This window comes from Symphalangus syndactylus, chromosome 14 (assembly GCF_028878055.3).
Source record: "Symphalangus syndactylus isolate Jambi chromosome 14, NHGRI_mSymSyn1-v2.1_pri, whole genome shotgun sequence".
NCBI lineage: Eukaryota > Metazoa > Chordata > Mammalia > Primates > Hylobatidae > Symphalangus > Symphalangus syndactylus.
This window is the reverse complement of record NC_072436.2, coordinates 115,585,559-115,609,255: the sequence shown is the minus strand read 5'-3', so window position 1 is coordinate 115,609,255 and position 23,697 is coordinate 115,585,559. Positions and strand designations below refer to the sequence as shown.

The 23,697-nt window shown below is 43.9% G+C and overlaps 2 protein-coding genes across 19 annotated transcripts; one reads left to right on the top strand and one right to left on the bottom strand.

Moving 5' to 3' along the window:
- Positions 1–1,460: 1,460 nt before the first annotated feature.
- Positions 1,461–9,688, bottom strand: TIGD7 (tigger transposable element derived 7). Of its 6 annotated transcripts, none has more exons than XM_055240946.2 (3): positions 9,466–9,688; positions 4,442–5,647; positions 1,461–4,256 (listed from the first exon to the last, which is right to left on the bottom strand). In XM_055240946.2, the coding sequence occupies exons 2-3, from the start codon at positions 4,492–4,494 to the stop codon at positions 2,594–2,596; spliced, it is 1,716 nt and encodes a 571-aa protein (XP_055096921.1). In that variant the 5' UTR covers positions 4,495–5,647; positions 9,466–9,688; the 3' UTR covers positions 1,461–2,593. The 6 variants fall into 6 exon arrangements, with proteins under 6 accessions (XP_055096921.1, XP_055096922.1, XP_063472995.1 ...); XM_055240947.2 differs by lacking the exon at positions 9,466–9,688 and adding an exon at positions 9,249–9,431; XM_063616925.1 differs by lacking the exon at positions 9,466–9,688 and adding an exon at positions 8,076–8,295.
- ZNF75A (zinc finger protein 75A) lies at positions 9,327–23,044 on the top strand. 13 transcript variants are annotated; one of them, XM_055240954.2, is made up of 7 exons: positions 9,735–9,897; positions 12,552–13,075; positions 16,242–16,431; positions 17,155–17,246; positions 17,530–17,656; positions 21,382–21,492; positions 21,658–23,044. In XM_055240954.2, exons 2-7 carry the CDS (start codon positions 12,668–12,670, stop codon positions 22,335–22,337), a joined length of 1,608 nt encoding a protein of 535 aa, XP_055096929.1. In that variant the 5' UTR covers positions 9,735–9,897; positions 12,552–12,667; the 3' UTR covers positions 22,338–23,044. The 13 variants fall into 13 exon arrangements, with proteins under 13 accessions (XP_063473000.1, XP_063472998.1, XP_055096929.1 ...); XM_063616934.1 differs by having other exon boundaries at positions 9,738–9,897; positions 12,552–14,031; XM_063616933.1 differs by having other exon boundaries at positions 9,738–9,897; positions 12,552–15,134.
- Positions 23,045–23,697: the final 653 nt, after the last annotated feature.

Genomic DNA, 23,697 nt, shown 5'->3' with positions numbered 1-23,697 from the left:
AAGACCCAAACTAAAAAGAACTAGAGAGCTGCCCAGAGTCATCATCTGCCATCCCCCTCCACTTCCACAATCCATCCTGACCCAGGCTTGGAAGCTCTTTCAAAAGAGACAAAACATCAAGCAAAGAGTAATTACTACCCTCGCCCTCATCCAACCCCAGGTTGCAGTTATTATGGAGTAATCTTAAAAAAAGAAAAAGTCAAGCTGCTTGATGTTAAAGGTCTCCCATTTTCCACAGGCTGCAGACTGAATAAGCCAAGAAAGCACAGATCAAGCCTAAACTGAATGTAAAAAGGATGCCCAGTGGCAATGTTGATACATTTTCTCTACAAGTTCTGGGTAATAAAATAAGACACAAAAAAGAGGTAACTACTGAATTTACAAGGTGAAAATATCAGCAATCACTACTAATAAAAAAGGATCCCACTTACAGCAACAACAAACCTACCTAGGAACAATAAAAAATAGGAGAACTCCATTAAATGAAAACTGCACTTACAATTTGAAAGGAGAAAAAAGGAATGTAAATTCTTCCCAATTTTACTTAAATTATGAATAAATTCCCAGAGGGAGTTGGTGTCTGGAGGAGGCTTGAATAAATTTTATGCTGAAGTTGAGTTAGGATAGTAAGAATAGCTTGTATATTTTCAAACATGGAAAATGGGCATTTGCTTTTTATTAAAATTCACAGGGCGGGCGCGGTGGCTCAGCCTGTAATCCCAGCACTTTGGGAGGCTGAGGCAGGTGGATCAGGAGGTCAGGAGTTCAAGACCAACCTGACCAACATGGTGAAACCTCGTCTCTACTAAAAATACAAAGATTAGTCAGGTGTGGTGGCACGCGCCTGTAATCCCAGCTACTCAGGAAGCTGAGGCAGAACTGCTTGAACCCGGGAGGCGGAGGTTGCAGCGAGCCAAGATCGTGCCACTGCACTCCAGCTTGGGCGACACAGCCAGACTCCATCTCAAAAAAAACAACAACAAAAAAAAGAGAAATTCACATCAGCCAGTAATGAAAATGGCAAGGTACTAGAGCAAGAGTAGACACCAGTAGTACTGTATTTAGTCACTAATTTTATACTATAATTGCCTAGTATTCACCAGTGTAACAGAATACGCATCTCAGAAACAGATTTTCTTTTTTTTTTTTTTTTTTGAGACAGAGTCTCGCTCTGTCACCCAAGCTGGAGTGCAGTGGCACTATCTTGGCTCGCCATTTTCCTGTCTCAGCCTCCCGAGTAGCTGGGACTACAGGCGCCTGCCACCGCGCCCGGCTAATTTTTTGTATTTTTAGTAGAAACGGGGTTTCACCATGTTAGCCAAGATGGTCTTGATCTCCTGACCTCGTGATCCGCCCACCTCGGCCTCCCAAAGTGCTGGGATTACAGGCGTGAGCCACCGTGCCCGGCCAGAAACAGATTCTTGAAGATAATATATGAGAAATGAAACATTGAAAGCCAGTAAGAATTATCCAAACACAGCTTGTTATTTGCAAATATCAACTCACCTGACACCTTATATTAAATAGGGAACAACCATAAAGATACCATTCTTTTGGTTACAAAATTAGCAAAAACTAAGAGTATAACAATATTCAATGTTGGGATTGGTGCATTGGGAGAAGTACTTTCAAAATAATGGCGGGAATGTGAAAGCAATTTAACAGTGTGTATCGAAGTTTTTTCAAAAGTTCATTCTATTTGACCTGGTAGTTCAACTGGTATGTTACATCCCCTGGTGGAATATTAAAAAACCATCAAATGTGAGGTTAAGAGATTTTAATGACCTAAGGGAAACTCTCGGAAATAGTGCAGCATGATGGTTAAAAGCCTGAGCTTTGGCATTAAATAGAATTTAAGTCTCATGTCTGCTATTTACTAGTTTATGTGACCTTTATCGTTACTTAATCCGTTTCCTTATGTATTTGAAAAGGGAAGTCATTGTTATGAAGACTAACATATATATAGAATCCTATATACTCAATAAATGCTAACTTATTAATAACAAACCATAAAATATGTTAAGACAGTAAGAGATAAGGTTTTATTTACAATGTAATCTGCCTATTTAAAAAATATATGGTATACACCAAAGTGTTGAGGATATCATTAGTCAATAGAATTGAGTGCTTTTTATCTTTTTTTATATATTCCCTATAATCAGCATGTTACTTTCACAGTAAGAGGAAAACAAACACTAAATAGGTAGTAACGGAGTTAAGAAAGCAGAGTGTGTTTTACCACTAAATTGAAAACCTAATCTATCCTTATCTTAAAGCTAACTAGAACTAGTCAGCACAGTTTGTTATATACTATGATTACAAACTAATGCTTTTCTCAAAGGCATTCCACCTTAGATAATCTGGGACAATACTTCATTATTCAGATCCTTGTGTAAAATTTAAAAGAAGAATTTATGAAACACAAATTTATTTAAATAAATTTAAAGAAACATAAATGTATTATTTTCAAACTGTAAATTTTATAACCATTATATAAATGGGCACTGATAAACAAAATAATGTCAGTTGCTAAAACATGACAATTCACAGCTGGCCTACATCATGTAACGGCAGAAATCTTTAAACACAAAATCTAATGATTAGAACCGGAAGTTGAAGGCCCACTGAAGGAGTCCTTAATATTATGAGGCCTAGGTTTCAAAAAGCTACCAATTCTAGAATGGATTTTACTCTGGAATTGTTTCTTGACTATTTCTTGTTGCATCTCTTTCAGTGTGAAGTGGAATCTCTGAAACTCAGGTGTGGCATCAACAAAGTCAAGAAGGTAGTCCAAACTCTCTCTTACAGCAGATAATTTAAATTCAGCAGTCTGCTTCTCAGCTTCTCCTCCTTTTTCAACAACTTCCTTTGTTATTCCACCTTTGGTTTTTAGGAGACAACCCTTTTCTTCATCTCCATTTAACCACACTCTATCATCATCCAACTTAGTTTCCAACTCCCCACATTTTTCAAGAATTTCTCTATAATCCACATCTTCTAAGCCTTGAAAATCATATTCAGGTTCTTTTTTGTAAAGAAGATTTTCCCACGCATTTGCTATGGTTATTTGTTTTACTTCATCCCAACTTTTTGCCCAGTTAAAAACTGCACTTTTTATATTGTAGATTTTAATTTTGGAAACTCCTTTATCTCCTTTCTCTTGCTCATCATCACTTTCTTCAAATATTACAAGACTCTCTTCAAGTTGCTTACATCTATACAGCCGTTTGCAGCTCAAGATCACACCTTGATTCATTGGTTGAATCAAGGTTGAAGTGTTACGGGGAAAGAACATACATTTTATTCGACCATCCTCACTGGTTAGGGATTCAGAGGAAGGATGAGCCGGGCAACTGTCCAGAAGTAACAATGCCCTGACATCCTCTTCATGAAATCTTAGAACATTAAGTTGAAAATGTCGGACCTCAGGAACAAAGTTCTGAAAAAACCATTCTGAAAACAATTCTCTGGTGAACCAAACATGTTTACTGGGCTTATATATCACAGGCAATGTACTTGTGTCCTCTTTCACACTTTTGGGCAGTTTTGATTTTCCAATAATGATTGACTTTAATTTATGAGTTCCGTCTGCATTTGCACATAAAAGGGCAGACAACCTTTCTTTGTTTATTTTCTTCCCTGGTAGGCAGATATCTTTCCTACTTGCCTGAGAATTTTCTGGCATTGACTTCCAAAAGAGGTCTGTTTCATCCCCACTGTATAGCTGAGCTAGACACAGTTTCTCCTCTTTAATTATCATGGACAGTTTTTGTCGAAATGGCTCAACATTTTCAGAAACTGAACTTAGGACTTGTTCCCCACATCCTTTTCGGTTCCCAATTGCATGCCGATTTCGAAATCTAAAAAGCCAACCAGTGCTAGCTTTGAAATCTGTTCGCCCAAAACACTGTGCAAATCTCTCTGCAGCAGCCTGAAGCTCCACGCCTCTTACTGGGACACCGGCTGAGCGTTTCTGTTGGTACCACATGTAGACCGCATCATCTACATCACCATATTTGGCTCCAGTTGTCCTCTTTCTCTTCTCAGCCCCTACTAATGGCATGTCCTGCTTCAGTACAAAGTCAAGAATTAACTTCTTATTTTTTTTAATGTCATAAAATGTTGACTTACTGATTCCAAATTCATCCATTACACTTTTAAGTGATCGTCCAGCTTCAATTCTACTTAGAACCTTCATTTTCTCCTCCAAATTCAGGGTTGTGTATTTCCCTCTCTTATTCATACTGAACTTAATTCTGAACCACCAACCGGAGAAAACAAAGGGAAAAGCCTTAATGAACCGGCAAAAAAAAACCCCCACACTTTCTAAACATAACTTAGCTCAAAGCCCCAGAAGGCATGGGCATTGTATTGGAGGATAATGGACTGAAGGGGATAACCATGACTGAAGAGCTAGTCTAGAGGTGGAGGTCTTATGTACTCAGAAAGCTGCCAGTTCCAAAGTCCTGTCTGGCTCTTGCTCCTGCAAGCCATCAGTGATCATTTTTCGGAATGCCTCCTACTTCTCCTCTGTTTTGACAGATACAACAGCCTCGGTCAGGAATGACAGGAATACCTGCATACTTTCCCTAACTCAATACAGGAAAAGGGACAATATGAAGAGAGGAGGGATTGAGCAAGATGTGCCCACAAGAAAGGACCCAGGTGGAATAAGTTTCCATAAGAACTGATACTTGACAAGAAGGGAGTGTAAAAGACTCAAAGGCAATGACAGACTAATCTTGTGTGTAGCAGAGGTGCAATGTGGCTTCTCCCCTTCCAAAAAGACCCGATTTTACCTCACTGCCAGAAAAAGAGAATGGTGCTCAAATTGCTGTGTACATAGCGTTCACTGGGCAGCAGTTCATCTACCTGGATAAGGGCTCCGAGCTACAAGGACCCTGACATGGGGATGTATGGAGAGTTGGAATTCAGGAACAGTTGTACCGAATCTTGAAGTGAAGAAGAAAGTAGTTTCTGTTGTACATATGAATGAAATCCAACCTTTATTGCATTCAATATAGTATTCTCAAGCACCGTGCTTTAACTTGAATGTCTCTTGTGTTTGCCAAGGTAATATGTAAGTATGTAAATAATTTATTTGTCAGTGGCACTTTGCCATTCTCAGATCTTCTTTCTTGGGAACATCTGATGTATTCTCAAGTGCTATTTTTCACTGAAACTGTTCTCTATTTGAGATATTATCAAGTTTCAGAATCACAGCAATTCTTAGAGATGAGCCCAAAAGTTTTACAAATATTTCACTACAGTTAAAAAATTTTAAAGATGTCCTTTCATTTGTTTTCCTAAATTTACATTATAAGTAACATACTTTTTATATTTGAGACTTTTATTTCTCTTCAGTGTTTATTTTACTTAATTTGAACCAAGACTCAACTTTTCCACAGAAGAAATCTAAAAGGTTTCTCTGCTGCTGTTTCTGATCAATTGTTTCTCATAAATCCTATTGGCAAGCTCTTCTGTCCCTCTAGGCCCTCAAATACTCTTTTCGGGTCCTCCTGGTGCTCCCCAAAGCCATTCCAGGTCCTTAGAAATGTCTTAGTCTAGATTAATTTCCTGGTTCTCATTCCAGATACACAACCTCATGGGAAGAAACAAAAACTGCCACTTTTATCCATTCCAGGTGCTATGAAGAAAGAAAAGTATGTCAGAGAAATAAGGGAAATGGCTGGTATCTCAGTTATTCTTCCTTTTATTTAGGGCAGAATCTGACTGGCCCATTCATTCCTCAACTACATAGAATTCTGTCTCTCTCTCTCTTTTTTTTTTTGAGACAGAGTCTTGCTCTGTCACCCAGGCTGGAGTGCGATGCCGCCATCTCGGCTCACTGCAACCTCTGCCTCCCGGGTTCAAGCAATTCTCCTGCCTCAGCTTCCTGAGTAGCTGGGACTACAGGTGTGTGCCAGCACACCCGGCTAATTTTTGTATTTTTTTGGTAAAGACAGGATTTCACTATGTTGGCCAGGCTGGTCTCGAACTCCTGAACTCGTGATCCGCCTGCCTCAGCCTCCCAAAGTGCTGGGATCACAGGTGTGAGCCACCACGCCCGGCCCATAGAATTCTCTTAAGTCTCTCATCTAAAAACCCAGAAGAGTCAGACCACTGGTTTTCCTGTAACATTCATTGCCAGAAATGCCAACTATGAGTTATGGAGCATGGAGAAGATTACAAGAGAATATGGTAGTAATTAGGGTATGGAGCCAATGGCAGGCTACCATCAAGCAACTTTCTAAATGAGGCAACTATTATTAAGGCAATTAGTAAGTGATAACTCAGAGCTAAATCTTGGTTTATCTCTTTCACTTATAAATGGAAAAATAAAAAAGTATTTGCTAGCCAACAGCAGCACCATTAGCTCGAGCCAATCACCTAGCAAAAATATTCAGGCCACTATGACAGTTGTGTGGGTGTCTCAGAATTAATGTATTTGCTTTCAATGCTTCTCAGCTGTGCCGTCTTTTTTTTTTTTTTTTTGAGATGGGGTCTGGCTCTGTCACCCAGGCTAGAGTGCAGTGGCACAATCTCGGCTCACTGCAACCTCTGCCTCCAGGGTTGAAGCCATTCTCGTGCCTCAGCCTCCCAAGTAGCTGGGATTATAGGCATGCACCAACATGCCCCGCTAATTTTTGTATTTTTAGTAGAGACAAGGTTTTGCCATGTTGGCCAGGTTGGTCTCGAACTCCTGACCTCAAGTGATCCACCCACCTAGGCCTCCCAAAGTGCTGGGATTACAGTTGTAAGCCACTGTGCCCAGCCACAGTCATCATTTCTAAAACAGTGCCCAAGCAAGGGGAGGTGAAACCAAAAGGAAAGGCTCAAAGAACGTTTGTGGGCTTCAAAAGATAAGCCACTATGGCAGCAAACCTCACACATTGAAAATCATCAGTGCCTCTTATTCACTATTCATAATTTGTGCCTTGCTGCCTCTTTTTCTCATGAATCCCTTTTCCCTTTAACCAACTTCCTATGTTATGAATCAGGCCTGTCAATGATATCCAAGGGCACTGCTTAGCACTGCTAGCAGAACTTCACTTATTCAACTTAATAAATTCTAATTATATATTCAGCATTGGGCCAGGTGATGAGACTCTTAATGCTGAGGACGTTGCTGTCCACTGGTTCTGATAGACTGAGAACAATATTTACTTCTGAAGAAATGAAGTCCCAACCTGGCTGAGATTTTAAGGAAATGAACCTATTTAGACACATATTCAAGTGACTTAGGCAGATGCTCATTATTAAGTCTGTTTTTCTCTCTCACTTACAAAGGATCAAGATCTATGCCTAAGCGGAGTTACATACCATCCCATCCAAAAGCAAAAATAGCATAATGGCCTCTCATCTTCATTCTCACCTTAAACTTACCTTAGATGAACTGCCATAGAAAGCAGCTCAGTCAAAAACGCTCAAATGGTGCTCCAGGATTTACTTTTTTTTTTTTTTTTTGAGACAGAGTCTCGCTCTGTCGCCCAAGCTGGAGTGCAGTGGCGTGAACTCAGAACTCGGCTCACTGGAAGCTCCCCCTCCTGGGTTCACGCCATTCTCCTGCCTCAGCCTCCCGAGTAGCTGGGACTACAGGTGCCCACCACCACGCCCGGCTAATTTTTTTTGTATTTTTTAGTAGAGACGGCGTTTCACCATGTTAGCCAGGATGGTCCCGATCTCCTAACTCATGATCGGCCCGCCTCGGCCTCCCAAAGTGCTGGGATTACAGGTGTGAGACACCGCGCCTGGCCAGGATTTACTTTCTTAAATGCACTCTTTTCATTCCCATTCAAAGGACTCCAGTATAAGTGCCACATAAACTCGTTTTCTAACTTTTAAAACTCTTCCTCTAAATGCAGCCCAACTCAATAAAAACGTACCTAAGATCTCACACTCTAATGTTTCCAGCTTTTAAAGCCTTTACTCCTACCCTTCCCTCTGACTGGAATGTGTCTCCATTCCCTGCTGTGGACAAAATCCCTCAAGGTCTTTTATAATTTCCCCCAACCCCAAATCAACTTGGATTTTCTTGGAGTTCTCACAGCATTCAGTTTATGTCCTATTCTTACCTTGTGTTACTGATATTCACGAAATTGCTCAGTCCTTTCAAGAGATTGCTTAAGGACAAAGACGTCTTACTCAACTCTGTAATATTGGCTACACAGGCCGGGCGCGGTGGCTCACGCTTGTAATCCCAGCACTTTGGGAGGCCGAGGCGGGCGGATCACAAGGTCAGGAGATCGAGACCACGGTGAAACCCCGTCTCTACTAAAAAATACAAAAAATTAGCCGGGCGTGGTGGCGGGCGCCTGTAGTCCCAGCTACTCGGAGAGGCTGAGGCAGGAGAATGGCGTGAACCCGGGACGCGGAGCTTGCAGTGAGCCGAGATTGCGCCACTGCACTCCAGCCTGGGCGAAAGAGCAAGACTCCGTCTAAAAAAAAAAAAAAAAAAAAAAAAAAAAAAAAAAAATATTGGCTACACATAGCTGACTTAATAGTCCCTTGACTGTAGGCCGGGCGCGGTGGCTCACGCCTGTAATCCCAGCACTTTGGGAGGCCGAGGCGGGCGGATCACAAGGTCAGGAGATCGAGACCATCCTGGCTAACACGGTGAAACCCCGTCTCTACTAAAAATACAAAAAATTAGCCGGGCGAGGTGGCGGGTGCCTGTAGTTCCAGCTACGCGGGAGGCTGAGGCAGGAGAATGGCGTGAACCCCGGGGGGCGGAGCCTGCAGTGAGCCGAGATCGCGCCACTGCACTCCAGCCTGGGTGAAAGAGCGAGACTCCGTCTCAAAAAAAAAAAAAAAAAAAAATAGTCCCTTGACTGGTATACGCTGACGTTACAAAAATTGGTAATTCGGAAACCACTCATACTGGACTTATTAAATAATCCCTCAACTGGTACAGACTGACATTACAAAAACGGATTAATTCAGAGATCACTGAACACCCAAAACACTTAGATTCTTCTACCTATGATTCAGTAAATATGTGTGGAATTCCTATCTTACCAGGTGACTATGTTAGGCGCTGCATGAGATATAAGATGAAAACAAGGTTCCCATTTTCCAGGGAAGCATACTAGAGTGGAAAACGCAGACGATACCACAACAGAAGAGCTATTTCCGATTAGCGGCCGGCACTGCTGAACTATGTGACCCTGAGCAAGTCACTTCTTAGGTCTCCGTTTCTCTGTCAAGCAGAGACAGAAAAAGAACCTATTTCACAGGTTCAAACCTACCTCAAGAAAAAATAGTTGTGGGGAATGCGTCACGAGACCTAGAAAACGGTACAAAACTCTCGGAGGGCTGTTGTTTCTGACCTAGAGAGTGGCCCGACTCGGACAAAACGCCTCTTCCTCGAGGAGGCTGCGACGAGCCCAGCAACAGCTCGAGCACGGCCGGCCGGGCCGCGGAAGCCCGAGGACGCGGCGCGCGGAGCTGGGCGGGGACCCTTACCCGGCGAGGCTCCCGGGACCAAACTCCGCCCGACAGCCACGCAGAACAGACGTGACAGTGCGACGCCTCCCTCACTGGGGACACGAGACAGCGACAGCCACGCGGTGAGCCGGTGCAAGACCCTCTAGGCTTCGGCGGGTCTGGAGACTCGGTAGCATTAACCCTTCCCTACCGCCGGGGCTGGCGACAGTTTCTCTGGCGAGGAAGTAGGCCGGGCTCAGACGCCTTAGCGAGAGGGCGGGCCTGCGCGCGCCCTCGGAAAGCCTCACTTCCACTTCCGGCCGGCGCTCGGGCTCTGCACCTGGACAGGGCAGCGGTAGGGCAGCGGTGGGCCGGCGGTTGCGCTCCTCAGATTGGCTGCCTTCCGGGCGGCGGCTTGCGTTTGAGCTTCAGAAAGCGAGCAGCGGCCTCCAGGAAGCCAAGCTGGCCGAGGTAACCGAGAAGCGGCTTCCCCTATAGCTTCGACCCTGGAGCCGATGGAGCGGCGGCGTCCTCAGGGAGGCAGCCATTTTCCGTAGGCGGCAGCTGCGGCGCTTCCGGACCGCGCGGCTGGAGCCTGAGGCGGGGCCACCGTCGGGCTCGAGAAACCATTCTCTCCCCGCTTTTCGCAGCTATATCCTAGAGGCGCGGCTGAAGCTCGCTGGGACACTGCCCGCTTGCCCAGTGCCCACGGGCACGCCTGTCGCAGACACAGGCTGTGGCAAATCCGAGTGCTGGCGGGCAGCAGTGCCTGCAGCTGCGCCCGCAGACCCTTTCCCACCTCCGCCGGCATTTCCGTGTCCGGCCGATGTTATGCGGTTGGTTGAGCCTCAGGGCTAGTAGCTTCTAATGATGCAGAAACATAGGAAGTGTCTCTGCTTCTGGAACCGGGGTGGGTAGCAAGGAGCTGGCCACTTCTTTGAATACCGGTGGCATCCTGGGCAGAATTTCGGTGCCGCTTCGGCTGGCTCACTTAAGGAAAAGTGAGGCTCACGGCTCTCCTCACCCCCCCTTAGAAGTCTAAATGACTGTTGGAGAAATACAAAGTCAGCAGAAGGTTTCACTTTCGTAGTCACCAACGCCTATTGGAGTTGATATTTCATAAAATCAGCGACAAAAAGAAAATACGACTTGATATTTTGTAAATAAAATATCTTTTTTTACAACTTGATATTTTGTAAACACAGATCAACTAATTTTCTCCAGCTCAAGTAAGCACACTTAAAAATTCGTATAGGCCGGGCGCGGTGGCTGACGCCTGTAATCCCAGCACTTTGGGAGGCCAAGATGGGTGGATCACGAGGTCAGGAGTTCGAGACCACCCTGGCCAAGATAGTGAATCCCTGTCTCTACTAAAAACACAAAAATTAGCCGGGCGTGGTGGCACGCTCCTGTAATCCCAGCTAGTCGGGAGGCTGAGGCAGGAGAATGGCTTGAACCCGGGAGGTGGAAGTTGCAGTGAGCTGAGATCACACCACTGAACTCCAGCCTGGGTGACAGGGCGAGACTCCATCTCGAAAAAAAAAAATTCGTATAAATCATCTGCATGGCACCCTTTATGTGTCTTGCAAAGAAGAATGATGAGCATCTTGTTGCTTAGTTGGGAGACATTGTCTGAAAATAGGCTACTTTTTTACCTTCCTTCTGTAGTACCCCTTTCCCCCCACTTTATCTAGGTTTCACTTACCCGCTGTCAACTGCCATCCAAAAAATATTAAATGGAAAACTTCAGAAATAAACAGTTTATAAGTTTTAAATAACTTTTTTTTTTTTTGAGGTGGAATCTCGCTTTGCTGCCTTGGCTAGAGTGCCCTGGCACGGTCTCAGCTCACTGCAGCTTCCGCCTCCCAGGTTCAAACAATTCTCCTGCCCCAGCCTCCTGGGTAGCTGGGACTACAGGCGCGCACCACCACACTTTGCTAATTTTTGTATTTTCAGTAAAGAAGGTTTCACCATGTTGGCCAGGCTGGTCTTGAAGTCTTGATCTCAGGTGATCCACCCACGTCAGGCCTCCCAGAGTGCTAGGATTGCAGGCGTGAGCCACGGCGACCCGCCAGTTTTAAATAACTCTTATTACAGTGTTTTATTGTTAATCTCTTATTGTACCTAATTTATACATTAAACTATCATATCTATGTATACATAGAGAAAATAGTATAATGCAGTTAGATGCTGTTGGGGGTTTTAGGTATTCGCAGAATGTACTGGAACTTACCCCCCTTGGAGAAGGGTTACTACTGTATTTTGATCTCACCGTCTCAGCTCTTTTGCCAGTATTTCTATAATGGAAAATCTAAAATGTTGTTTTTTAAGGTGACTTTATTTTTAGTTTTTAAATTAGAGAAAAAGTCTTGCTCTAACTACCAGGCTGGAGTGCAGTGATGAGGTCATGGCTCACTGCAACCTTGAATTCCTGGGCTCAGGCAACTCTCCCACCTCAGCCTCCTGAACTAGAGCTACTGGTGTGCTCTACCATCCTGGCTATTTTTTTTTTTTTTTTTTTTTAAATTTTCTGTTTTGTAGAGACGGGGTCTTGTTATGTTGCTCAGGCTGGTCTGAAACTCCTGGCTGAAGTGATCCTCCCACCTCGGTCTCCAAAAGTGCTGGGAATACAGGCATGAGCCACTGCACCTGGCCTAAAATATTTTTAAAATGAAGGCTTCCATCTTCACAAGAGGATGAAGGGTCATAAAAGTTGTATTCCCCTTACTACAGACAGACTGGGATGATCTGTTGAAATTTAAGAGACTCTCAGAATGTTTTCCTAATCTTATTTTCTCATGGGGAAGATGGGATAGGAGGCACACCAGTTAAATCCTTGGAAAATCCCAAAATACCTTTCAGCCAGTGGGTGCCAATTTTCTTACCCACCAACCTTTCCTAAATTGTTTTCTTTTTTATAAAAAAGACAGTTGTCCACGGACATTTGTGTTTTTTTGTGCTGTGCTTCAGCTGAATAATAGAACAGGAGAAAAACAAAGGGCCTGCTAGTTGATCTTGAAGGGAAGACAGGACACCTTTTCTGTTCTTTTTTCTCTCATAAGTCGCAAGTGATGAGGTTCATGTGAGTTTCTTATTGATACATACTTTTTTTTTCTTGTCCTCAGCACTTTTAGGAAGAAGATCCTTTTATTGCTTTTGTACAAGACCAGACAGGATCTCATTTGTCAAACGTGGTACCAATTGGGTATCTTAACACAGGAGCAGAACTTCCTAAAGCAGAATGATGATGGTAGATCTGAAAGTGGCTGCATACTTGGACCCTCAGATCAGGGCTTTGTGGGAGACCAAAGAGCCTGCAAGAGAGAGCTCCGGTCAGAGTAAAAGATCTCCTCAAATGGACAGTATCGATCCTAAGAGCTCTTGCTGGCGCTTCCGCAACTTCACCTATGGTGAAGCAGCTGGACCTCGTGAGGCTGTCAGCAAACTTCAAGAATTATGTCATATATGGCTGAGACCAGAGATCCACTCAAAAGAGCAGATACTGGAACTGCTGGTGCTGGAGCAGTTCCTGACTATTCTGCCCAGGGAGACACAGACCCAGATGCAGAAGCACCATCCACAGAGCATTGAGGAGGCTGTGGCTCTGGTAGAACACTTGCAGAGGGAATCTGGTCAAACATGGAATGGGGTGAGAAGAAAGATTCCTGGCATATACAGTGAAATAGGATGCAGGTGGATATAGTAGAGATGGTGGCAGTTAGTTGAGAAATTAGATGGATTAGGTCACTGTTTTTTTTTTTTTTTAGGACAGTTAAGGTGGGACATGAAACTACGGCCCACAGAGAAGTGCACAGCTTTCAGAGATTGTGGCAGATACTTCCCTGGCCTTATAGAAGGAGAGTTGCTTTTGCCCTCTTTGGAGCCAGGGTGAATTGAGGGTGATGGGCCTAGTCTGGCTTGGCCAAGGAGACAGGACTTAAGTACTTAGAATAAAAGGTAATAAAGAGGGAGGCTGGATGCAGTGGCTCACACCTGTAATCCCAGCACTTTGGGAGGCTGAGGCGGGTGGATCCCCTGAGGTCAGGAGTTCAAGACCAACCTGGACAGCATGGTGGAACCCTCTCTACAAAAATAAACCAGCTGGGCATGATGACGAGTGCCTGTAATTCCAGCTATACTGGAGGCTGAGGAGGGAGAATCATTTGAACGTGGGAGGTTGCAGTGAGCCGAGATCGCGCCGTTGCACTCCAGCCTGGGCAACACAGCAAGATTCCATCTCACAAAAAAAAAAAAAAAAAAGGAGGGGCCGGGTGCGGTGGCTCACACCTGTAATCCCAGCACTTTGAGAGGCCAAGGCAGACTGATTCCGTGAGCTCAGCCTGGGCAACACGGTGAAACCTCGTCTCTACAAAAAACATGAAAATTAGCCAGGCATGGTGGCACACACCTGTGGTCCCAGTTACTTGGGAGGCTGAGTCAGGAGAATCACCTGAGCCCAGGAGGTGGAGGTTGCAGTGAGCTGAGATCGCACCATTGCACTCCCTTGGGTGACAGAGTGAGACCCTGTCTTAAAAAAAAAAGGGCAGATCCACAAGGAGAACACAGGAAAACAAGGACATTTAAAGAAAAGGAGAAATTGGCCAGGTTTGGTGGCTCATGCCTATATTTTGAACACTTTAGGGGGTCGCGGTGGGAGGACTGCTTGAGACCAGACTGGGGAACATAGTGTGACGTTGTTGCTATGAAAAAAAAAAAAAAAGCCAGGCTGATGGCACGTGCCTGTAGTCCCAGCTTCACAAGAGGTTGAGGTGAGAGGATTGCTTGACCCAGAAGTTTGAGGCTGCAGTGAGTTATTATTGCAGCATTGTATTCTGGCCTGGGCAACAGAGTGAGAACTTGTCTCTTTAAAGAAAAAAAAAGTTTTAGGCCAGGCGTGGTGGCTCACATCTGCAATCTCAGCACTTGGGGAGGCTGAGGCAGGCGGATCACAAGGTCAGGAGTTCGAAACCAGCCTGACCAACATGCTGAAACCCTGTCTGTACTAAAAATACATAAACTAGCTGGGCGTGGTGGCGTGTGCTCGTAATCCCAGCTACTCAGAAGGCTGAGGCAGGAGAATAGCTTGAACTTGGGAGGCAGAGGTTGCAGTGAGCTGAGATTGCACCACTGCACTCCAGCCAGGGCAACTGAGCGATACTCCATGTCAAAAAAAAATGTTTTTAAAAATTAGGAAAAATCCAGCCTGGGCAACATGGTGAAGCTCCATCTCTACAAAAAACACAAAAATTAGCTGGGCATGGTGGTGTGTGCCTGTAGTCCCAGCTACTCGGGAGGCTGAGGTGGGAGGATCACCTGAGCCTGGGGAGGATGAGACTGCAGTGAGCCATGATTGCACCACTGTACCCCAGCCTGGGTGACAGAGTGAGACCCCTGTCTCAAAAAAAAAAAAAAAACAACTAGGGGAAGACTGCAGAAGAAAAGAAAACATAGAAAAAAGGGAAACAAAGATTTGGAAAAAAGAAAAATCCCAACAGAATAGCTAAGGAGAAGAAATGCACTGATGGGTAATGTCCTCCCTATAGTAGATGAAAGTCTCTACTGCCTTCCCTTAATGGTTGTTCCTTGGCTTTGCTGACAAGTTAGGAGCCAGGGTATGAACTTGGTGGGTGGCGACATATCTGCTGACCTCGGGTCTGCTGGGAAGAATACACGGCAGGACCTATGTTTGGTGTCAGAATCATGTGGAGGTAGGTTGGAGCCACTCCTTCCCCTTTTTTCTCCATTCTGTCCCCATTCTCTGAAAACCTTCGCTGGCTGTAGGGATAATCAGGCTGACAGGAAAACTTTTTTTTTTTTTTTTTTTTTTTTTTTGAGACGGAGTCTTGCTCTTTCGCCCAGGCTGGAGTGCAGTGGCGCAATCTCGGCTCACTGCAAGCTCCGCGTCCCGGGTTCACGCCATTCTCCTGCCTCAGCCTCTCCGAGTAGCTGGGACTACAGGCGCCCGCCACCACGCCCGGCTAATTTTTTGTATTTTTTTTAGTAGAGATGGGGTTTCACCGTGGTCTCGATCTCTTGACCTTGTGATCCGCCCGCCTCGGCCTCCCAAAGTGCTGGGATTACAAGCGTGAGCCACCGCGCCCGGCCAACTTTTAAATTCATTGAATTTATAGAAAACTAGAAGATAGAAAACCACAACTGTGGGATTGAAGTCAACAGAAAAGGCCTGACAAGACAGTATTAGAATGAGTGGCCTGCCCAGCTGGGCACAATGGCTCACACCTATAATCCCAGCACTTTGGGAGGTTGAGGTGGGCAGATCACCTGAGGTTAGGAGTTCGAGACCAGCTTGACCAACATGGAGAAACCCTGTCTCTACTAAAAATGCAAAAATTAGCCAGGCGTGATGGTGCTTTCCTGTAATCCCAGCTACTCGGAAGACTGAGGCAGGAGAATTGCTTGAACCCAGGAGGCAGAGGTTGCAGTGAGCCGAGATTATGCCTTTGCACTCCAGCCTGGGCAACAAGAGCAAAACTCATCTCAAAAAAAAACAAAAAACTGAGTGGCCTGCCCAACCCTGCCAGTGGCCTGACCTAGACCGTATACAGAGGAGTAGAAGCTGCCGTGTTGAAGGGCTGGCAGGCACCACAGTTTGTTTCCTTTTACCCTAGTTTTCTCATATTTGTGTATAGTCATTTGTGGAACATTGGTGGCCCAGTATCTCTTTAAGCCTTTTTTTTTCATTTTTTTTAGTGTCTTATACTACCCACAATGTGGGCTGTACACCTGTTGCTCTGCCTCCACCCCCACAAACCAAAAGTAAGTTCTGTGGTAACGAGGATGGGAATTATTTCTAGGTCCATGAGCTGGGAAAGGAGGCAGTGCTCTTGGGAGAAACAGCAGAGGCCTCAAGTTTCAGGCTGAAGCCAACAGAGTCCCAACCAGTGGGCATATCCCAAGATGAAGAATTTTGGAATACATACCAGGGTCTGCAAGAACAGCTCAGCAGGAATACTCATAAAGAGACTGAGCCTGTGTATGAGAGGGGTAAGGTGCTTCATGGTAATTTCCTTCTCCTGGGAGCTGTGATCATAGTTTATTCAGCCAAAATGTCATGGGCATTTTTTGAATACCCTGCTCTGTGGATTTGTAAAACCAGCCTTGATAGCAACTATAATGTCCTTCCAGGCAGCAGTAGAAATGCCAGCTGTGGATGAAAGTGGGAGTTGGCCTAGGGAACAGAAATATCTAAACCACAGAACTCTTGGTAATAATAGCGTGAACTCTGTTACTTAGAATAAGTGGAGAGGAAGGAAAGAAATGGAGTGGGAAGGCTTGGAGCCACCTCATCCTCATAAAATCAGAAGGAATTGGGATCAGATGGGCTGTTAGTGGCAGAATTGTGAAAGCAGTTGTGTACCAGGAAAAACATAATAAAAGACAAAAAACTTCATCTACCATACAGTGGAGTCCCTGAGTACTTCATTTTAAGATACCTTTAATTTTTGCCTAACTCAGAAAAATATGAGAGGAAAAAGGGATTTCCCTTTTATTTCTCTGATGAAAACTGAGGAAACATTTAATTGGGGAACTAGTTCTAAGGGCTGGTGGATATTTGGTTCTTATTTATGAAGAGACTGCTTCAGGCATCACACACACCACACGTGTAAAGGTGTCCCATCTGTACTTAAAAAGTCAGGATCAGTATTTTAGAATGAGCTCAGGATGTTTATAGATAAAAGATTTCTTCTGACTCTTTTCCCCCCACAGCTGTGCCTGCTCAACAGATTCTAGCCTTTCCTGAGCAAACAACCACCAAAGACTGGACAGTGACACCTGAGCACGTCTTGCCTGAGTCCCAGGTGAGCTGTGCTTTCCAGCTGTTTAGGGCTACCTTTCTTTGCTATGTATGATTCATACTGTCCAGGAGGGGTTCAGAGGTGTGTTAGTCCCGGGTGTTCTCTGGGCTACTGGGTACCTCCCAGGCTGTGGGCTGACGCCTTGGCTCCTTTTTTTCTGCCTTCTCACTTAAAAAAAAAGTCATGTTCTGTTAATTCCTTTATCGCCTGGTCAATTCATAGCCAGGTGGCTAGGCTGCTTCTGTACAGTGGCAGGTTCTGAGCTGAAGTCCATTCTCTTCTTTAGAGCTTGTTGACATTTGAAGAAGTGGCCATGTATTTTTCCCAGGAAGAATGGGAGTTATTGGATCCCACTCAGAAGGCCCTCTACAATGATGTAATGCAGGAAAACTATGAGACTGTCATCTCTCTAGGTAAAGATTTTCCCTTCCCTTTATGTAGTTGAGTACTCTATTCTTGGCTTACTGAGAAGGAACCCCATTGAGGAGTGTCTCACTGTTCCAGGTGCTGGTTGATTCTCAACTAGATGGTGTAGGGGAGGGTGTAGGTAGTGTATCCAGATTACCTGTGGAGCTTTTTCCAAACGTACATGCTGATTGCTTATCCTACATTGAGTTCTTAATCCTTTCCTTCTCTCTTCCACCAAACTTCCTCTTCCATGTCTTATGTCAGTAAGGGGCACAGTCATTATCCAGTGGCTCAAGGCATACAAAGTAACAGTCCTCCTTTATTCTGATCTTGTCATCATACCCCACTGTTAATTCATTAGCAAGTTTTCTTAGCTTTACTTTGACATATCCTGACTGCAACCATGTCTCAGCTTCTTGCACTGTTAGCATTCCGGTGTAAGCCAGTGTCATCTTGAACCAGGCATACATGAGTAGCTTTTTAACAGGTGCCCCTGCATCTCCTTGTGCCCTTCCACAATCTGTTTTTTATACAGAAGCTAGATTGATCTTCTAAAAACCTAATCGGATCATGACATTTCCTTTCCTCAAAAGCATGTGGTCACTTACATTCAGAAAAAAAAAGTCTGATATTACCAGGGCTCCAGGACACTCTACAGTCTGGTGTCTGCTCATCTGTCTGCCCTCATCTGCTACTCAAGCCCTTGCTCAGTCCTCACCAGCAACTTAGCTGGTCTCCTTGCTGTTAACTGAATTTGTCAAGTTCATTTTTACCCTCTTGTTTCATTTTATTTGGCACATTGGGCTTCCTGAGTACTTCATTTTCCAATTGAGTACATCTAAGTTTTGCTCAACTCAGAAAAATTTATATCATGCGAGGGGAAAAAACCCTATATATATATCTTTTTATTAACTTTCCTTATGAAAACTGAGGATAATCATCTGGGAACTGGATCTAGGGGCTGGTAGACACTTGGTTCTAATTTACAAAGAACCAAGTGGTTACCATACACACTCTTAAAAAGGTGTCCTATCTTTCCAGAAAGAATCAGGATCTTGTGTATTTTAGAAATGAGCTAAGGATGTTCATAGAAACAAGACAAATGCCCTCTGGCTCTTTTCCACCCACAGCTGTGCCTGCTCAACAGATTTTAGTCTTTCCTGAGCAGACAAACACCAAAGACTGGACAGTGGCACCTGAGCTCCTCTTGCCTCAGTCCCAGGTGAGCTGTGCTTTCCAGCAGTGTAGGGCTATCTGAGCATGACCTTATCTGCCTTTCCCTGCTGCCCAAGACCCACACTGCCCAGCATGTGCCCTGAGGCATGTTAGCCCCAGAGGTTCTACCCTGGACAATTAGGCTTGGCCCAGAGGGAACTGGGTACCTCCTAGGCTGTTTGCTGATCCCTTGGCTCCTTTTTTCTGCCTTTGCCCCCCCACCCCCCCGCCACCTTTTTTTTTCTTAAATCATATTCTGTTAATTTCTTTAGCACCTGGCCTACCATGCATTTCATACCCAGTTAGGCTGCTTCTGCAGTGGCAAGTTTGGAGCTGAAGTCCATTCTCTTCTTCAGAGCTTGTTGACATTTGAAGAAGTGGCCATATATTTTTCTCAGGAAGAATGGGAGTTACTGGATTACACTCAGAAGGCCCTCTACAATGATGTAATGCAGGAAAACTGTAAGACTGTCATCTCTCTAAGTAAAGATTCTCCCTTCTTTTTGTGTAGAAGTTGAGTGATCTGTTCTCAGGTTACTGAGAATGAACCCCTGTGAGAGGGTCTCACTGTTCCAGGAGCTGGTTGATTCTCAACTAGATAGTGTAGGGGAGGGTGTAGGTAGTGTATCCAGATCACCTGGGAGCTTTTTCCAAATGTACATGCTCATTCCTTATCCTACATGGAGATCTTGATCCCTTCCCTTTCCCTTTCCCCAAACCTTCTCCATCATGTTTTTCCCATCTCAGTAAGGGGCATCAGCATTATCCAGTTGCTCAGGGCAAACTAAGTACTATTATGTTGTTTTTTTTTTTTTTTTGAGATGGAGCCTCGCTCTGTCGCTCAGGCTGGAGTGCAGTGGTGCGACCTCAGCTCAGTGCAAACTCCGCCTCCTGGGTTCACGCCATTCTCCTGCTTCAGCCTCCCGAGTAGCTGGGACTACAGGTGCCCACCACGATGCCCAGCTAATTTTTTTGTATTTTTTTAGTAGAGACAGGGTTTCATCATGTTAACCAGGATGGTCTCAATGTCCTGACCTTGTGATCCACCCACCTCGGCCTCCCAAAGTGCTGGGATTACAGGCGTGAGCCACCATGCACAGCTAGTACTGTCATCTTTTACCCTGATCTTGCCATCATACCCCACTGTTAATCATTAGCAAGTTTTCTTAGCTCCACTTTGACATATCCTGACTGCAACCATGTTTCAGCCCCTTGCACTGCCAGCATTCTGATCTAAGCCAGTGTCATCTTGAAGCAGGTCAATGTCAGTAGCTTTCTAACAGGTCCCCCTGCCTCTGCTCTTGTCCTCCCACAGTCTGTTTTCTACTCAGAACCCTGATTGATTTTTTGAAAACCTAATCAGATTGTTGCATTTCCTTGCTTCAGAAGCGTGTGGTTACTTCTTAACCATATTTGGAGAAAAATCTAAACTTCTTACCAAGGCCTCAGGACCCTCCATGGTCTGGCTCCTATGGACTTCTTTGCACATGTGTCCTGCTACTGGTGTGCTTGTGCACTCAGTCCTCTTTAGCCACACTGGTCATCTTTCTGTTACTTGAACTCGCCAGGCTCATTTCTACTTTTCCTTTGCCTTGCATACTTTTCTGCCATGTGGCAAAACTCACTTTTAGGTTTCTGCTCAAGTATTACTTTCTCAAAGAGGTGTCCCACAGGACCTTATCTAAAATAGCTTCACAGGAGCAGAATCTTAAATACTCTTTACCATGATTTAATTTTCTTTAAAACATTTATCACTCCTACATTATTTTGTTTATTGATTGATTGTGCCACCCCTCTACTATAATGTAAAGTCCATGAAATCAGGGATCTTCTTCACTACTATATCCCTAGCCCTTGAGCAGTGCCTAACACACCATAGCCACTCTATACATGTCTGTTGAATGAATGAGTGACAGAGTTTCATACCTTGCAATCCGTAATTAGAGAAACTTCACCAAGTGATTTTGGTCTATTTCTTCTACCTGCATATGAACCAGTAATCTATAGGAATGGTAGAAATCTATCCTAGTTGAGGGTCTGCGGCTAAAGAATAAAGGGTAAATAAAAAGTAACTGTAATTATAATAGTGATCACTTGTGCTTATGATAAGTCAGCGTCATTCACATTGGCTCTGCCATACCTGGTCTTATCCAGGCTGAGTCCTTCTAAAGAGGTAATAAGACCAGCTTATATTCCCTGCAACTTCTGGAGCTTGGTTCCCCCTTGGTTGGATATAGGGTATTGATGGCAAAAGAGGGAGAACATGTACTGGATTCCCATTCCCTATATCCTTTTCATTGATCCACCATAGGTTTATTTCTTAGTCTCTGCTTTGCATAGCTACCTAGAAGCATAGCATAGCATAAACATGATACTGAATCTTGGAGTCTATCCATTTAACCATTTGGAGTAACAAATTGTAAAATGTCTTTGGTCATCCTGAAACAGTCTGGGATTAGTGGACCAGTTCACTGTTAAGTTACCAGTCCTTGACCTCATTTTGTCCATTTGACAGTATTGTTTGTGCTCCCCAAACCTAAAGTGATCTCCTGTCTAGAGCAAGGGGAAGAGCCATGGGTTCAAGTATCCCCGGAGTTTAAGGATAGTGCTGGAAAATCTCCTACAGGTAAATATACCATGGGAAGTGGAGAAATGTGCCTTGATATGAACTTTTGCAAGGGCTTAACATTTTAAGATTTTGTTCCTTTTTTTAAATCATTGAATTTTTCTTTTTATTCATGTGATTTTCTTGTTCTGGGATACAGATGGGTGATTATGTCTTTTCCAACAGGGTTAAAGCTCAAAAACGACACTGAAAAGCATCAACCTGTATCTGTTTCTGACTTGGAAATACAAGCATCAGCAGGCATCATATCAAAAAAGGCCAAAGTAAAAGTTCCCCAGAAAACAGCAGGCAAAGAAAATCATTTTGATATGCACAGAGTGGGAAAATGGCACCAAGATTTTCCAGTGAAGAAAAGAAAGAAACTTTCAACCTGGAAACAAGAGCTGCTCAAACTTATGGATCGTCACAAGAAAGATTGTGCAAGAGAGAAGCCTTTTAAATGTCAGGAATGTGGGAAAACCTTCAGAGTTAGCTCTGACCTTATTAAGCACCAAAGAATTCACACTGAGGAGAAACCCTATAAATGTCAACAGTGTGATAAGAGGTTTAGATGGAGTTCAGATCTTAATAAGCACTTAACAACACACCAAGGAATAAAACCATATAAATGTTCATGGTGTGGGAAAAGCTTCAGTCAAAATACAAATCTACATACACACCAAAGAACTCATACAGGAGAAAAGCCCTTCACATGTCATGAATGTGGAAAAAAATTCAGTCAGAACTCCCACCTTATTAAACACCGCAGAACCCACACAGGTGAGCAGCCATATACTTGTAGCATATGCAGGAGAAACTTCAGCAGGCGGTCAAGCCTTCTTAGACACCAGAAACTCCACCTGTGAAGAGAAGCTTGTCCAGTGTCCTCATTCTGAAGACATTACCAAATGGAGCTTGACACTAAAATTTATGTAAAACAAAAATCACAAACCTTGAAAAATTTTACATCAGAAAATGGGGGGATAAACATAGGTTTCACAGAAAATAATCAAGACTTGCTCTGCAGCCACTTGGTAGTCTTTTGTGGTCACAGAAGTAAACGTTGGTTTTGTATTGATCTCTCCAGTCATTTTTGAACACATCCAGTAGAAACATTTGCAGCATGGTCTTCCAAAGCAAAAAGCAGTAACATGCATGTTTAATTGCATACCATTCTTTTCACCGTAGCAGGCTTACCAATTTCAATAGTCTCATGAGGCAGAAATGAATTACAATGTAAAGTGTTCCAAGAACCAAATTGGATTTTCTTTCTTTTGTCATTGGACAAGGTTTGCAAAGTTGAACATCATTTGAGTTCCTTCTTGAATTTTTTGGCAACTTCTCTTGGATCCTGTTATCACAGTTTTTTACTGTGATGAAATCATGTTAACTTCAGCACTAGGGAATCTCCAGATGAACTATTAATGCACTATCTCATGCCTCTCGTCGGTGATGTTTGGAAAATAGAAAACATCGCTAATGGAATCATGGGGAAACGGGTTGGAATTTGTAGCCATGGAATATATATTAGATGTAAAGAATTTTCTGCAATAAAAGAAACTAGATTTGTTAATCCCTGCCTTGCAATGTCAGTAGGATAAAGCAGCTATAAAAATTAGTACTTGCCCAAGCCCTGAAAGAAAATTAGTGGGAATTACGATCAACTTCTCAGAGTTTTGTTTGTTTACTTTTTAATTGGCTTTTCTTTGTTATTAAGAATGAGAGATTTACATTTGTATGGGAGTTGGAGTGTGTGTGCTGCAGGCAGGATCCTGTGACTCATTTGGCATGGAGACCTGGACGTCTAATCAGCAGGAGGCGGTTCCCTAGATAAAAGGTTTGGGCACTGGTGCTGACTGTTGGGTGAGGATGAGCAAATCCACATCCATGTTGTTTTGTCCTATACTGTAAGCTCTACCTGTCTTTGTTGTTTCCAGCACAGCATTTAACAGCAGCCTCAGGTGATAAATTTGATGTATTGCCAAAAGTCTGTATAGCCTATGGATTTTCTTACAACTTGCTTGTTTAGCTACAGCAGTGACTCAGGTGCATTCCTTTTAGAGGTCTTAGGTATATCAGGAAAGGGGTTAAATAACTGACCTCTTCCAAACCTCTTATTCTATTCATTTTTTTTTAGACAGAGTTTTGCTCTTGTCGCCCAGGCTGGAGTTCAATGGTGCGATCTCAGCTCATTGCATCGTCCGCCTCCCAGATTCAAGCGATTCT